This window comes from Verruconis gallopava (genome assembly GCF_000836295.1).
Source record: "Verruconis gallopava strain CBS 43764 unplaced genomic scaffold supercont1.13, whole genome shotgun sequence".
NCBI lineage: Eukaryota > Fungi > Ascomycota > Dothideomycetes > Venturiales > Sympoventuriaceae > Verruconis > Verruconis gallopava.
The window spans coordinates 581,912-596,347 of NW_015622149.1; the positions used below are offsets into that span (position 1 = coordinate 581,912).

At 53.3% G+C, this 14,436-nt stretch overlaps 1 protein-coding gene across 1 annotated transcript; it reads right to left on the minus strand.

Moving 5' to 3' along the window:
• Positions 1 to 1,020: 1,020 nt before the first annotated feature.
• Positions 1,021 to 5,446, minus strand: PV09_04685 (uncharacterized protein). The gene is made up of 4 exons (XM_016358076.1): positions 4,534 to 5,446; positions 2,966 to 4,331; positions 2,485 to 2,819; positions 1,021 to 2,355 (listed from the first exon to the last, which is right to left on the minus strand). Exons 1-4 carry the CDS (start codon positions 5,407 to 5,409, stop codon positions 2,242 to 2,244), a joined length of 2,691 nt encoding a protein of 896 aa, XP_016214278.1. The 5' UTR covers positions 5,410 to 5,446; the 3' UTR covers positions 1,021 to 2,241.
• Positions 5,447 to 14,436: the final 8,990 nt, after the last annotated feature.

A 14,436-nucleotide genomic window follows, 5' to 3' on the forward strand; every position in this document is an offset into this window, starting at 1 on the left:
CGTGGCTTGGCCCTTGCGCTCCGTCCTCTTGGGCTCTGATCTCCATCGCTCAACTATGAACTGCCTGATCGCACGTAGTGATTGCCAGCGTCAAGCTCTACAATTGCAGGAGGCTCTCGCGAAAGGCTTCAGCCTAATTGAACGTCAGGAGCCGCGTGTATCGTTGCACCGTGGGCGGCTAAACAATCTTTTTGGTCGTGTGACTTCTCCGTCTCTTCACTGAAGCCTGAAATCGCTTGTCATTTTTGCCTCCAATCACCACTGAACGCCGATGTCTCTCAGCCAGTGATCTTAATCCATGGCTCTGTGCTTGTTGAGCTGCTAGTTTGTGTGGCCTCGGGTCGCTGCAGGATGGATGAATAAGGTCAACGCAGCTATAACTCTCTCCGCAACAGCCATACAAGTCGACAAAGGTCGACTATGTTTCTTCATACGCCGGACACCCGTTTGCACGCTGGACATCAGAGAGTCAATCACAGACGGTTTCTGCTGGTCAGGTCGTGCGCAACGACATGAACAAGCAATGCACACGGGTGAGCTACGACAACACGAAGCCACGTCTTCTTGGTTGACGAGATGTTCGACTCGAACTCGGTGCGAGATGCTCAACGTTGAAGGCTAGCCGAGATCGCGAGCTAGGTCGAAGCCATATGAACTTTCAGAACGACCTCTGATGGAAATAGACGACGACCAGTAGCACTCACCTCCACGGTACCCTTGCTACTAGCCTCTTGAGAACTTCAAGTTGTGATGCCAGATATGGCACCTTCACATTGTCTTCATTAGTATACGCTATATAAGCTGATGGCACCGTATGGTTTTCCCACCGCCAAAGCTATACTGTATTACGAGCCCACGTCATGGGAGCTCCGGTAGCATAGTGATTGTCTCCTTCACAGGCGCCAAAATCTCTCGTGCGCGCAACATATTCGCTGGAAGATAAAGCGAACGTAGATCCAGGCGAATGTCGGACGCAGTCACACAACAAGGCGGCAAAGGGTGTATGAGAGCGAAGTTTTCCTGGGTTTGGCACTTGTTCATTCTTTTACATTCGGGATATGCCCGCGAAATGGATTGCAAGGCTACATCAGCCACAATAAATGTGAAGCAAAATAAGAAGAGATCTTCTAGCACAGCGAGCTAATCCCATCCGCTTTCAACTCGGCAACCTTTATATGAGGAAGAAGAATAAAACTAACATTTCTTTCTTGCTTTTTTGCGTTTCCCATTTCCCCAACAAAACCGACCACATTTTGCAGTACAATGGAAAAAGTGTAAAGAGCGTCCTTGCCCACCATATGCACAAAAATTAAGGTATCAGGAGTAAGCCGAGTCGTATACATTTCCGCATATGTTCGTGACCTGTTCGTGACCTCTTTGCTCCTCTCTTTATGGCCTTTCTGTCTCTAGCAGAGAAACGAAGAGGCACAAGCAGGAATTGGTGACAAAGCCTTCTGCGCGCACAGGTGTGGTAGCCGCGAAGAAAATTCCGTGAAGTGAACAAAATGTAATCATGCCGCGCCACTAAAAGGAAAAATCGCTTTGCACGATCCGATATCCCTCTATCGGTAGAGACCGTTGTGAACATTTGATGCGTCATGCGTGAGCCGTGTGGAGCGTATATGTGTAAAATATAAGGGATGGGTATGTCATATGCTGTGAATACCCCATATTTTAAGAAGGGAAAAAAAGTACGAAGACTAGTTTTCGTCTCGAGGTTTAGATATCGCTGTACGTGAATCACACCCATGTTGAAAAGCAACTACTCCATCTTTACGTTCCACTGTTAGAGATTTCCCACAGATTAGAAAAGAGAGCAGTGCAGTGTTGGAGCAAAAATCGTCAAATATGTTAGTTGACTGGAGTCTTTTGGTGCCATGCGTAAAGTGATGACACAGATGGACGCCAATACAGATCTGCGTGACGTTCGCGCGTAGACAGGGACACCTGTTCTTATAGAAGAACAGACATGTTGTGCCTCGGAAAGTCGTCACGAAGAAGACAAGGGAAACTCCTGGCTCCTTCGTGAGTTTGAACTAACATACGGCTCTCGCTGCGCTTGAGAATGGCCCAGAAGCCCGATGATCATGCATTAGTAGTACGACAGAATATGTCGCAGAAGGCAAAGGGAGGATGAAGATGGCGATGCTGATGGCCAAGGCAGGCATCCCTCGCCGCACCACAGAGCATGGGGAGAGGAGAGAGGAGAGAAGAGTGTAGTATCTTGCAAGCGCCCGTCGATCATGGACCCTGCTGAGCGTGCTTCTTTCGCCGCTCCTCAGCTCTGGCCTTTCGCGCTGCAATAACCAGCGGGCTTAGCGTCGAGAGATGATCCGCCTTTTGAATAAACTCATGCTACACATTGATCAGTCACATCTCTCAGGAGAAACTGACAAAAGAGCAAGCAGATAAAGGCCAAGTTGTATTGTACGAATAGAGGGCAATTTTTTTTTTAAAAAAAAAAAAAAAAGGAACAAAACATACCGACAACAAATCACTAGCGTTCGCCCGCTTCTCCGGGTCTACCTTGAGGGCAAAGTTTAAGAAGTCATGGAAGCACTCTGACAGGTTTTCCGGATCTTTGATCGTCGGCGTTCCGTTTGTTGCAATCAGGAATAGTGCACGGAGCGGAGACTCATTCAGATACGGAGGTTCTCCCTCGATCATCTCGATGGCCATAATGCCTAGTGACCAGATGTCGATCTTACGTCCGTACTGCTTACGCGTCACGACCTCAGGTGCCATCCAATACGGCGTGCCAACCATGGTGGTGCGTTTGGTATGTGCCTGATCAATTTGTGCGCAAAAGCCGAAATCAGCTGCGAATGGGGAAAGTAAGGTTAGTCTTGGTTTCTCTAGGAAAGGTATCTTTGTTCTCGGAACAGACGGGGATCAAAAGCGGGCTAGGTTGACGTCGAGGAAAAGGTGGGGAGGTCTTGCCAGTACAAAGAAGAGGAAAACTTACTAAGTTTGATGTTGCCTTCCATTGAGAGAAGCACATTGTCGGACTTGATGTCACGATGGATAACACCTTTGGAGTGTAGGTGCTGCAGCCCCTGTAGTGTCTCTCTGCACACAGCGGCAATCTGCCCCTCGGTCATCATGTTGTACGTGACCACATCCGTGAGGCTGCCTCCTTCCATGTACTCCATGACGACCCACAGGTCGCCCTGCACTAGGTAGCTGTCCATAAAGTTGACAATGTTCTTGTGACGACTTTCTCGCATGACCAGGATCTCGTTCACTATAAGGTCCTTCTTTGGCTGCTGTTCCAAATTCATCTGCTTGATGGCCACGCACCGGTTGGTGGCACGCTCGATTGCCGTGTATACACCGCCAGAAGCGCCCTGGCCAATCTTGTTAAACGAGCAGTACAGCTCCTTCGGGTTGGCAGGCGTGCAAATCTCGCGCAGACGCGCTACAATGTCGATGCCCGAGCTCTGACGCACGCGCGGGCGAGCCCGGGGCACGGGGGCATCTGCCTTGGGCGGGACGGGCGTAGGGGCGGGCGCGGCCTGTACGGGCGGTGCTGGTGTGTACTTTGCAACTTCGCCAGTTGGCGGCGTGATTTGGCGTTGCATGGGAGCGCGTGTGCTCTGGCTGCGTTGTAACACACCTTGCTGGCCAACCTTGACGGCCTGTTGCGCAGCCAGCACGGACTGGGCTTGCTGGTACTGGTACAGCTGGGCGGGATTTTGGCTCGGCTGGTGGTACGCAGGTTGGCCTGCATTCGATCTGCTCCGGCTGAGACCGGGCTGCTGAACTTGTTGCGAGTCGGAAATAGTGGTGGCGGCATGCTGCAGCTGCTGAGACGCGGCAGCGTCACCGGGCGAGTACGGCGAGGCTGGAACGGATGGGGCAGTTCGCGTGGGAATGATGGGCGACGTGACTGCACCTCCTGGTGGTCTCGGTGCCGGACGGTGGGGTATCAAGGTAGGTGTCATCGTCGCAGGCGAGATTTGACTACCGCCACTGCTGCCACCAGCCGGGGTGCTTCGCGGGATCGGAGGGGGTGCTCGAGGATTTTCAAAGCTATCCGGCGTGTTGACAGGGAATCGTGGGCTCGCGGGTGGACTGAGGGGTTGGAAGGAAGTGCCGACGGGTGGACTGAGAGGACTGGCAGTGGGGAAGGTCGAGGGGAGATGCGGAGGTGACTCCCTCGCCTGGGCCTTTGCATTATCGAACTTATGCCAAACGCCTTCGTCTGAACTCCGTTCACTCTGTTTGGTGTAGAAGCCGACAACCTTCTCGATGGCGTCCGGATTGCGTTTCTGCTCCTCTTCGGATATACCGTGCTGCTGCAAAAGTCGTTGCCATTCTGGCGGTAGGCCCTATATTCTCACATGTTAGCGGTTTGCACTAGGATCCCGCAAGTGATATGATGGGGAAGAAAATGCTCTCGGCGGAATCAGACCTCGTTTCAGGCAGCTGCCAAGCCCCTCACAGGGCCTCGCAGTCGTGCGAGAGGACTTGAAAACGAAAGGAAAGGGAAGGGAGGAAAAATTTAAATGAAAGTGGGGTGGTCAAACGTACGGTCAGCGTGCCTGTATTTTGGTCGAAGCTAACGTGAGTAAGATGTGTGGGATTGACCGGGCTGGAGATGGTTGGCCTGCGGGGCGAGCCTTTGACGCCGTTGAGGAAGCTTGCAAACATGCTCTTTTTCTTGCCCCCGACGTCCGGACGGGCCTCGTCCGAGTATCTCTGACTAGGCGACTTTGTGCCAGTACTGCTGGTTTCTGAACGAGGTGGGGTGATACGGTCCATGGTGCGCTCTCCAGCGAGCGCGACGTGGCTCTGGCTCGTGCGGAGCTTGGGCGCGCCGAGCAACCGCTCGTCGAGTGTACGAGCGTGTTGCAAGTTTGGGACGGCGGTGAAGGGCAACTGAGGTGTCTGTGGAGAGGACGAAGAAGAGGGTGAGGAGGGTGGTAGTGACGTCTGCTGGCTGGTGGTGGATGTTGTGGAAGTGGAGCCAACTGCCGGTACAGTGGTGAGGGAACGCGAAGAGTGCAGCGAAGCAGATGAAACAGGTTGGTAGCGCGCAGCAGCGTGGTGCGCGGTGTTGTCGAGTTGGCTAATAAGAGCTTCGGCGTCAAAGGCCGGGCCAATGAGTTGAGTCGACGACGACTGCGAGAGCGCGGTGGGCGCGTGTGCGAGATGCGAAGGTTTGAGCGAGGGCGGCTCGCCTGGTGTCAGAGGGTAGCCAAGCAAGTCGCGAGTCGGCGATTGTGACGGTGTAGCCGCGGCGTTGGCACGGTCGGACGCCTGGGACGAGAGCTTTGAGTCTCGCGGAGTAGAGGCGGAGTGGGAGGTGGTGCCGAGGGTGGTAGCGGAGGAGGAAGAGTGCTGCTGCTTGGGAAGCTTTGTGAGCTTCTGGCGGCGTCTCTCGTGAGTAGCAGAGTCGGAGTCCATCCAGGCGAGACGAGGCGAGGCAACGGACGGAAAGAAGGGCGCGGGCAGCGACTGGAGCAGTCGAAATTTAGTGGGTAACCACGCCTGGTGCAGCCAGCCAGCTAGGCGGGGGGGGCCGAGCGGGCAGCAGTGGATGCGTGGGCTGGCAGGCCTTGGAACACGGCAGAGGGCTTAGCGTCGGCACGCCACTGCAGGCTGGCGCTCTCTCGACTTTCCGCTTGGGTTCACTCTCGCGCGCGCCTGCCTGCCTGCGCGCTGCTAGCTGCAGGCGAACAAAGACGAGATCCGAGAAACGTGCAGGAGAGCGGGCACGTGGAAATGGACTTGTGTACGAAGGTCGGATGTGTTTACGCGCGTTTGAATGAAGAGGTGAGGAAGAGATCAAAAGGACGGAAAGTCCAGGCCAAGGCGAGGCGCCGTGCTCGAGGATCAGGGAAGCAATGAACGGGCAAAAGAAGAATAAACAATCACGGGTGACGGATGTGACGGGCGTAGGCAGCGAGGGCGAGGACGACGGCGTTTCAAGGAGGATTCATGCTGAGGAAGGAAGAGACGAACGGCGGAAACGAAAGAAGGAACAATCCAAGAGAGAACCACGACGGCCAACATCACGTACAAGGCAGCTTGGGACAGCAACCGAGCGCACTCTGTCCAGCGCAGCATAATACTCCCACTTAACGCCCGTTACACGCAAGACGGCCGGGCCTTGCTTGCGCTGTCGAGGCTGTGGAGCGGACGAGCAGGGACAAGGGTACGGGCCTGACTTCGCCAGCGCAATGCAGCACTGTTCGGCGCACGCTTCCAACGACCTCCACCACTCTTGCTGCTCCTGCTGTCCTGTCCAGTGTTGATTGAACGGAGCACGTTACGCTCCAGGCCGCTCTTGGCCTGCGACGGACGGGGGAGGGCCCGCAGGGACGGCCAGAGCGTGCAACGCGACATGCATCCCGTCCATCGAGGATGCACCAGCCAAGTTCACACTGCAACGCTGCAAACCATGCGGCCGGCTCATCCAACCCACGCGCTTCGCCAGCGATCCACCGTCCGGCTGGGTTGGACAGCAAAACAAAAGAAAAAGAAAAGGAAACGGCAGCGCAGAGAGGTTGGACCGAGCCTAGTCCTCATAAACAGGCGACCAACAATCTCGTCCTCGTCCACATCCACATCCATATCTGGCTCCACTTTCGCTTCTGTTTTTCTGCAGAAAGCATGATATGTACGACGGCATTGTACCGTCCCGTTCCCAAATTAAGGCGAGAGGCTGCCTTATCTTACATGCTGCTGGTGCTGTCCATCTGCTCCGGGCATCGACGACGGCGACGACGGTAGCAACAACAACAACAACAACAACAACAACAACAGAGCTGCTAACTTACCACAGCCATTCTTCTCTTCTTCGTCGTCGTCCACGTAACACGTCGAGCACCACCAACGTTGCCACCACCGCCACAAGCGTTGCCATATCAGATACTCCACCCTCCTTGTCCGTCTCACGACGCCCGCTCACAATCCGCTAGCCAACCACATCCCATCCGTGCATTATTTCCGCCGTGTACATCATCTTCTCACTGCCGTCGATCCCTCCCGCCCTTTGTACGCGTTCTCATGCGAGCACGCCGCAGCGACAGCTAGTCGGCTGCTTTACTCATTCGAGGCCTCACTCACGACTACGCTCACGTCGTCTTCATCCTCTCATGATTCCCAGAGCTGGCTTGCGTGACCGTTGCTGCCGTGTGGAGCCCCACTACTCTGGCCCCGGTCGACTCGGCCGTGTTCTCTACATAGGCCTTCTCGTCATCCAAGCCAGCTGTTCCTCTGCCCTAAACTATGCGCGCTTCCTGGCCTCGCGTTAATTGTGCCGCACTTGCAAAAAACGACTGTGCTTGTACCAAGTCAGCCTGGTCGAGCGTGCGGCCCGCCCACCTGCTGCCAGCATAGCGGCACCAGCGCGCCCTTTTGCAACGTGCCACTTACCACTCACGTGCCGACCGCAGCCAGACCACGCCCTGACGTACTCTGCTTCTCTCATTCACTTCTACTGCACACAAAATTCCCGTGTCAGGTCCATCGTCCATCCTGCTCCTAACTCTAATCCTCCCTTTCAAGCTGACCGCCTCACGACTCAGCCCATTGGTTTGTATCGTCATTCCATTTTCTGGAACGTCCTGCTCTGTCTGCCGCCCTTCCACACCTTTGTTTCAGACCGTCTACATGCGCAATCTCGGAAATGGACCAGGACCAACCCAGCTCCCACTGGCTCGACGAATCCTCGGCGACTCGCATGGCCATGAAATCATTTTAAACCCCCATGGAAACAATCCACAACGCGCGCACACGCTCACAAAATAAAGTTAAAAATGATATTGGCCAACTTTAAGCTCTCCATCATCTGATGCGTCCCCGTAGGCACGGAGCCCCTTCTCCTTGAAAGAAGATTGCAGCTATCAAACTGTTCATTTCCTCGTCTCAACTCTCGCGTTCGTACAGACCCTCCCAATAATCTCCAGTAATTTCTTTAACTTCCAATGCTTGGCCACCTTGTCATTTTCTGTGTGGTGCTGTGCACCCGAATCGAAGGTCTGTTACGTTGGGATCGGACGAAGGACCTGTTGGTTGCTCTTGCAACCGTCCGTTGCGTCCACCAGGATGAGCGTACCTTCCTCTCGTACCGCCGAGCCGCGACATGGTCGCTCACATGGCAGGCTCGATGCACACGGGTCCGCATCGTCAGCGCCAACAGGATCGGGCAGGTCCATTGCACAGTGTCGCACGCAACCCGTCACGGATCGCTCTTTCCCCTTCCACGCACGCGCCGCGTACCTCGAAGCTCCTCGTGACGTTCACCACACGGCAAGCCGTCGTCGCCGCCAACGGCGGCGTCATGTTTGAGACTCTTTTTTGTTCTCTTTGTTTTCGGTTCACATCTCCCGTTGCCATCCTCTCGGGCAAGGGAAGGATTTTGCCCTTGGCAGCGTAGACCGAATCCTGTGACTTTTTGACAGCCTCTGTTCATCCAGGAAAGACAAGCAAATCTTCGTCAACCAGATGGTCGGCATCCGCACATGCTCGGCTCTGACGTTGCTCTGCCGTTGCTATGCGCGTAGACACGGTGGGCCCAAGCAGCGTTCCAACGCACTATGTCGGCCAGCAACCCCGACTGGAATGAGATGCTCGCCTTTTTGGCGTGGTGACCACTAAACGCCGTGAAACCACATCTGCATCCTGGACATACGCGCGCGTCAGTATTTCACGCCCTCGGTCTAGCTTTCTTCCGTTATGTTTCCCATCAGCCTCTTTCCTACTTGTAATCCGACGCTGGTCCATCGTAGGTTTGTGCTGTGTTTCAAGATCCGTTTCAAGCGAATCATTTCTCGATCTGACAGCAACTCGTTCTGGTCCTATTGCCTCCAAAGCAAACCAATGTACTACCTACAGCATCCCGCTTTTCGTGATACAAACTGCATCAAGAGCCAAGACTTGCGCGCTATTCTCCAATCATTGTTCTATTCGATGAGCATGGTCACGCACCTGCTTACGACCGTTGAGCAGAGTACAGTCTTGTGCTCGATCGGATCGCACTGCCCGTCGACGAGGAGATAGTTCCCATAGCTTGCGCATCCTCATTTGGGTCAAGGAGGGAAAAAGCTTAAATCATGTGCAGCGTGTGTTTGGTCACTTCGTCCCACGCATACGACACCAGTCGGGACCCTGCTTGCTCATCGCTCCAAAAGTACGAGGCTTTGTGTTGTCTACTACCTAATCCACCTGTTGCTGAACCATTCACGTGTGTGCAAGGGACACAACGGAAGATCGTGGTAAGAAACCGGAGAAGATGAAAAGCTTGTTTCCGGAACCTCGGTGCGCAACAGATGTGGAATACTGAACCCTGGCTGGGTTCTCTCATTGTCATCCATGCTCATGGAGACCCTCAGGTTCGGATTCATGCCACAAAAGCAAAGATAGGTGCCCACAGGCAGAAAAGAGATAGAGATGCTCGATAGATGAAATCGAAGCACGAAGAATCAAATCGCTAATCCGCATTCGCGTGCACACACATGCCTTTGAAAAATTGGAAAGCTTTCTGTGATGTATCAAAACTGATCCTCAGGCCTTGCACTTACAGGCTGAACCTTTCACGGCCTCTACTGGACCGCAAGAGCAGCAGGCCAGTGAGACTGGTCTCATGAAAGGCTGCTTTATGTTCTTTCTATCATGATCCTTTAGGAGATTCTTTTGAAGGATATACGTATTCGAGACGGTCTCCACCTCAGCGTCTTGTGGCCTTCCATGCACTAGTGTGAGGAAAAAGCGGATCTAAACCTGCTGCTCGAGGTCCAGTTCAAAGGATTCTCCATCTTGGTAGTTTGGGGAGACTCAGACGCTACTTTCTTGACCTGCACTGCGTTTGCTGCGTGGCCCATTCGCTGTAGGCGAGAATTCCCATCAGCTATTCCTGGTCCAGCTTATCCTGCTACCGCTTGTACTTGTTGATACACATATCAAAGATTTGACACGGGCCTGGAATTCGCTGCTACGGTTCATAGGCCGCACCACATATTTTGGATGGAAGTGTTAAATGCACCCATTGCTTCTACTTTCCTTCGATATCCATCTCAAAACCTTTGGAGTGCAATCCGCAGACCCCACCACGCATGCAGCCTTGAGTTGAGTGTTCATCTAGATCTGCTCATTATTCAACTGTCTCAACCGATATGACCACTGAGTAAAATGCAGAAGACCATTGCAACGGGTTGCCTCCCATCGTGCGGCTGTTCGTTATCCATTACGCCGTTTTCCTTTCAAGAGCAGCTTATAAATGGCGTCCAGGTGTCAGAGCTAAGGCACGTAACGCGTTCACTCCTTGATCTCGCAGACGTCAGAAACACGGGAAGCTACGACCGACGCCTCTTGCGTGTTGATAGTGCACCTTCATCATGTCCTGTCCTCGTCCTCGGTCGATAGTAACGGTCGGTGATTAGGTGGGGCATTAGGCTGCGGAGATACCAGATACTGACGTTCCAGCTTACCCCTTGGACGTATCTCTCTGATTCCTTGCTGCTGCCAGTAGCCACCGCATGAAGGCTTTCTCACAAACTAGCACTGAACACCATTCAACGTGAGGACTACGCGTCCGAGCCGCAGAGCCGTAGATGGACTTCAATCACGGCTAGGGGATGGCAATGAGCATGGACAACGATTGCAGAAGAGACTGGAACCTGTTTCTCGCGTGGACAGCTCGGTGGTTTTATCTCCTCTGGTAAAACTTTTATGATTGGAGCCCCATAAAATGGTGGAATATATTACATTAGTCTGTCATGGAACATGGACTTGTAGGAAAGCTACAGCCAACGCTGAAAGCTGTTCTGGCAGCGTGCTGCTGCTGGGCAAGTTCAACGCACAAAGCAATGGGCCGGGCATGCTTGATGCCTTTTGATGAGGTCAACGAAACGAATCACCATACACACGATATGGCCCCCCACCACCGGCGATCAAGCGAGGTGTTCTGCAGGCAGCAAGATTAAGGCCAAGGAACGTAATGATGTACCTCATCGAGTACTGTCTGGACCACTATCGAACGCTCTTGTGGGATATCTGCCAAGACGATGTAAAGACTTGAAATACAGCAGAGATACGAACTGCGTTGGAAATACGGTGACGACAACGACATCGCAGACAAGGTTTCTCAGCAGCATAATCAAGTGATGCCATAGGCCAACACGAATAGCGAAGGGATAGAATTTCCCGAATGGTTTGCCAACGGACGTTGTTATCTTTTTTTTTTTTTTTTTTTTTTGTGGGGGGGAGGTCGCGGCTGCTTTCCAAAAGATAAGGCAACATCTGGAGAGAAAAGCTCGTTCGGATTGGACAACGCCAGCATAGCACCTTTTTTTTATCCCTACTCGTGCGTATACACGTTGCATTCGAATGGGTAAACGGGCTGCAAAGTCAAGCACGATAAAGACAACGTTTGTTGAACGTATGCAAGGGGATTGGTTTGTAGGGTTGAGGTGCGGACAAGCTCGACGTTGATGCAACCCCGAACCACGAGCTGTATTCCTTTTTTCTTTTGAGGGTACCTGCATGTCGCAACCTCGATTCTTCCTAGGTCGGCCTAGAACTCACTGCCTAATACAATAATGCTTAGGATCGTCTGACGTGCCAAGGCGGCCCTCCAAATGCTCGCAATGGCACGGCAGACACTGGGACGCTATGCAAAGAGACGAGATGTGAGTGTATTGGACCTTCAGGAATGGGAATAATCTCGTGCCCTGACGCTCTCACTGTTTGAGTAGCAAATCATTCTTCCTGAAGCTGTTCTTCCCCATTCAGGCGAGATTGATCAACTAAGCTAAAGGGGAGCGTGGCCGCATAAGTTAATCGACACTGGTGGCCTTGTCGGCGATACGTAAGGCAAACAGCACCGAGTGTCTCTTAGGAAATCAATCCTTCTTGATCTAGCATGGCAGTTGTTCGTGAGGCAATTGAAGCTTCCCCCATCTCCATTCAACGCTGCTTCTGCTGGGAAGTAAGACCAGATGTTATTAGTGCAGCAAATGGTTAGGATTTCCAAGCTCCTGGGTTCTACGGTCCGATTTCTCCCATGAGGTCGTCTTGGAAGCACTTTTGTCACCCGCAGGTGTGAGGCGTCCAATCTCCACGCGAACTGTGGATCTCGACACTTTGAATACAGCAGTACTATACGGAGTAGGCGAAAAGCAAGACTATGGGGTATAGCAATGCGTTTCCTTGTTATGACCGCTAGCAATACTGCTTTTTTTGCGACCTGCAGATCGTCTCGCTGCTTCAAAGACCGCTCGCAGCACCCCATGGCAAATCCCCACCGCTTATTTACAATGTTCATCTGCCGGTGTCGTATCGATATTACCAAGTTGATGGGGCCATCTGGTACTCAGGTAGCGACGGGACAGGACGCCACGACACGCCATGACGGCCGGGTATCGGGACGGCAAGAGGGGGAAGGGAGGGGACAGTCGTCTAGTCAGGCGTTGCTCGGTCACACAACCGTTGCCCACCTGCCAAAAACCGTGGTGGTTATTTGCCTGTCAAACATGTTGCCATTTTGGACGACGATAGTAGTCTAAGTTTAACCGAAATGCAACCTCTTCTGTTTCCTCGCCCCGGCCTCCCCTCAAGGACTGCGGCAGGGTCCCGTAATAATCTGGGCATGCGCCAAATGACGAGCATTTGGGCTCTTCACACCGAAACAATTACGGGGAGAAGTAAAGAAAGAAACGGGGAAACCCAAAGATCAGTGCACATGTTCCTGCGTATTCATCGAGACGTCTGTGACAGTTCGGCAATCAGCATGGAGACGATCTTGCAGCTCGGAGTCTTCTCCCTGCTCTCTCTAAGGTTTAGAGAGCGTCCAATTGGGAGGATCTGGGGTTTTGGTACGATAGGTCTCGAAACCGGAGCAGGTATCCGGTGTCACTCTACAGCAGTGTATTGCCAGGCGAAAAGCAAGCAATTCGCTACCACTGTCTCACCCTAAGATGCCCAAAGGACCAGAACATCGTCGATCTGCCGAGACAAAGAAAGTCGATCTCGGAATCACTTTCCCACGTCTCCGGTTATGAGTGAGAGCATGGGCAGATGATTGACCATAGCAAAGCCCGACGCACTGGTGCAGTGCCCGTTCGCACACCCAGAAAACTATGTGTACCAACAGCGGGACAACCCCTCCCGCCCCCCTGATATGTAGAAATTTCCATGGGGAAATAGGCAACAAAACCCAGACGTCGGCCAATGCGTTTACTGTTTGGAGGAGAAGGGGCTCGATGATCTATGACCTGAACCAAGGACCTGGGAGAAGGCGGCGTTTGTTTCCCGAGAGGTGCCCGGCCGCGGAAGGACGTTCCTGCTTCCGCTGAACGAGATAGCGCGGACGCCATCTCGGTAAGAACGCTGGCGAGGAACACAGGTCGCATAGCCATGCGCACATTTGGTCTTTGGGCCGTCTGCGAAAGTACACATGCTTGGCAGACCATGCTTTTTTTTGTTCTCTCGTCAAGTTTTTGAGCGGATTCAGACGAGACAAAAAGTAAAGGTGACATGGAAGCATTCGCGTCGCCGTCTCGTGACGAAAGCCTCATCCCACGCAGGTCGCTGTCCCATTGCAGACACGCCTGATGGGGGTGGCGTTCGTCAGGTGCACGCGTGTAACGAAATCATAAGATTGGGCAAAAATACGGGGACCAGCATCGAGTTCCTCCCGCAAAAACCGGCAGGGGTTGAACACGTTTGCCCATGCCAGCGACAGAGCGCTGGCGTTTTGAAAGCTTGTCGTCCTCAGAAGTTCCGAGGCACGGTGATGGAGGATTTAAGGTTTGAACAAAAGGGAACGACCCCCCCCCCCTCTCTCTTGTGCGGAGATTTGAACGGTAGAAGGGGTAGCGTCAGGCAGAGGAAAACAAAAGGAACAAGGATTCGTCCAGAAGGAGCGTAAGCACAATACCACGTCGTCGTCCAACGTTACGGTGCAAACAGATCCGACACAATAACACACAGATGTGGATGGGAAGATTATCTTCAGGCCCTGGTTGGAGAGGAGAGGAAACCAATGACACGCGCGTGTCGCTCTGCAGGTGTCCGAGACGGGCGTGCTTCAAAAGCAGCCTAGGAAGTAAATGCTGCAGCGCGACTGGCCGGCAAGGGGAGTAAGCCAGATCCACAGCATCGGGTCACCACTCTGGCACCCGCTCGTCGGGACCCAAGGAACTGGTCTCCGGTGTGCGTCCTAGCCCGCTGATCTTCTGACCCTGCAGAGCGCAGAGAGATTTGCGGCGCTATCCGATTCCCTCTTGGTCGATGGAGACGACAGATTCTGGTGTTTGTGACGATGGCGTGGAGAAAGCAATATGTGTCTTTGGATAGATCCACACAAAGGCAGGCCACCGCAATTCACGTAGCCTTTCGCGCGTCAAGCGAGCTTTAATCCACGCAGAGGCTGCAAAACCTCCCCGATTCCTAATCTGCAGTGCTTCTGGTTCGAACCTTTCCCCCCTC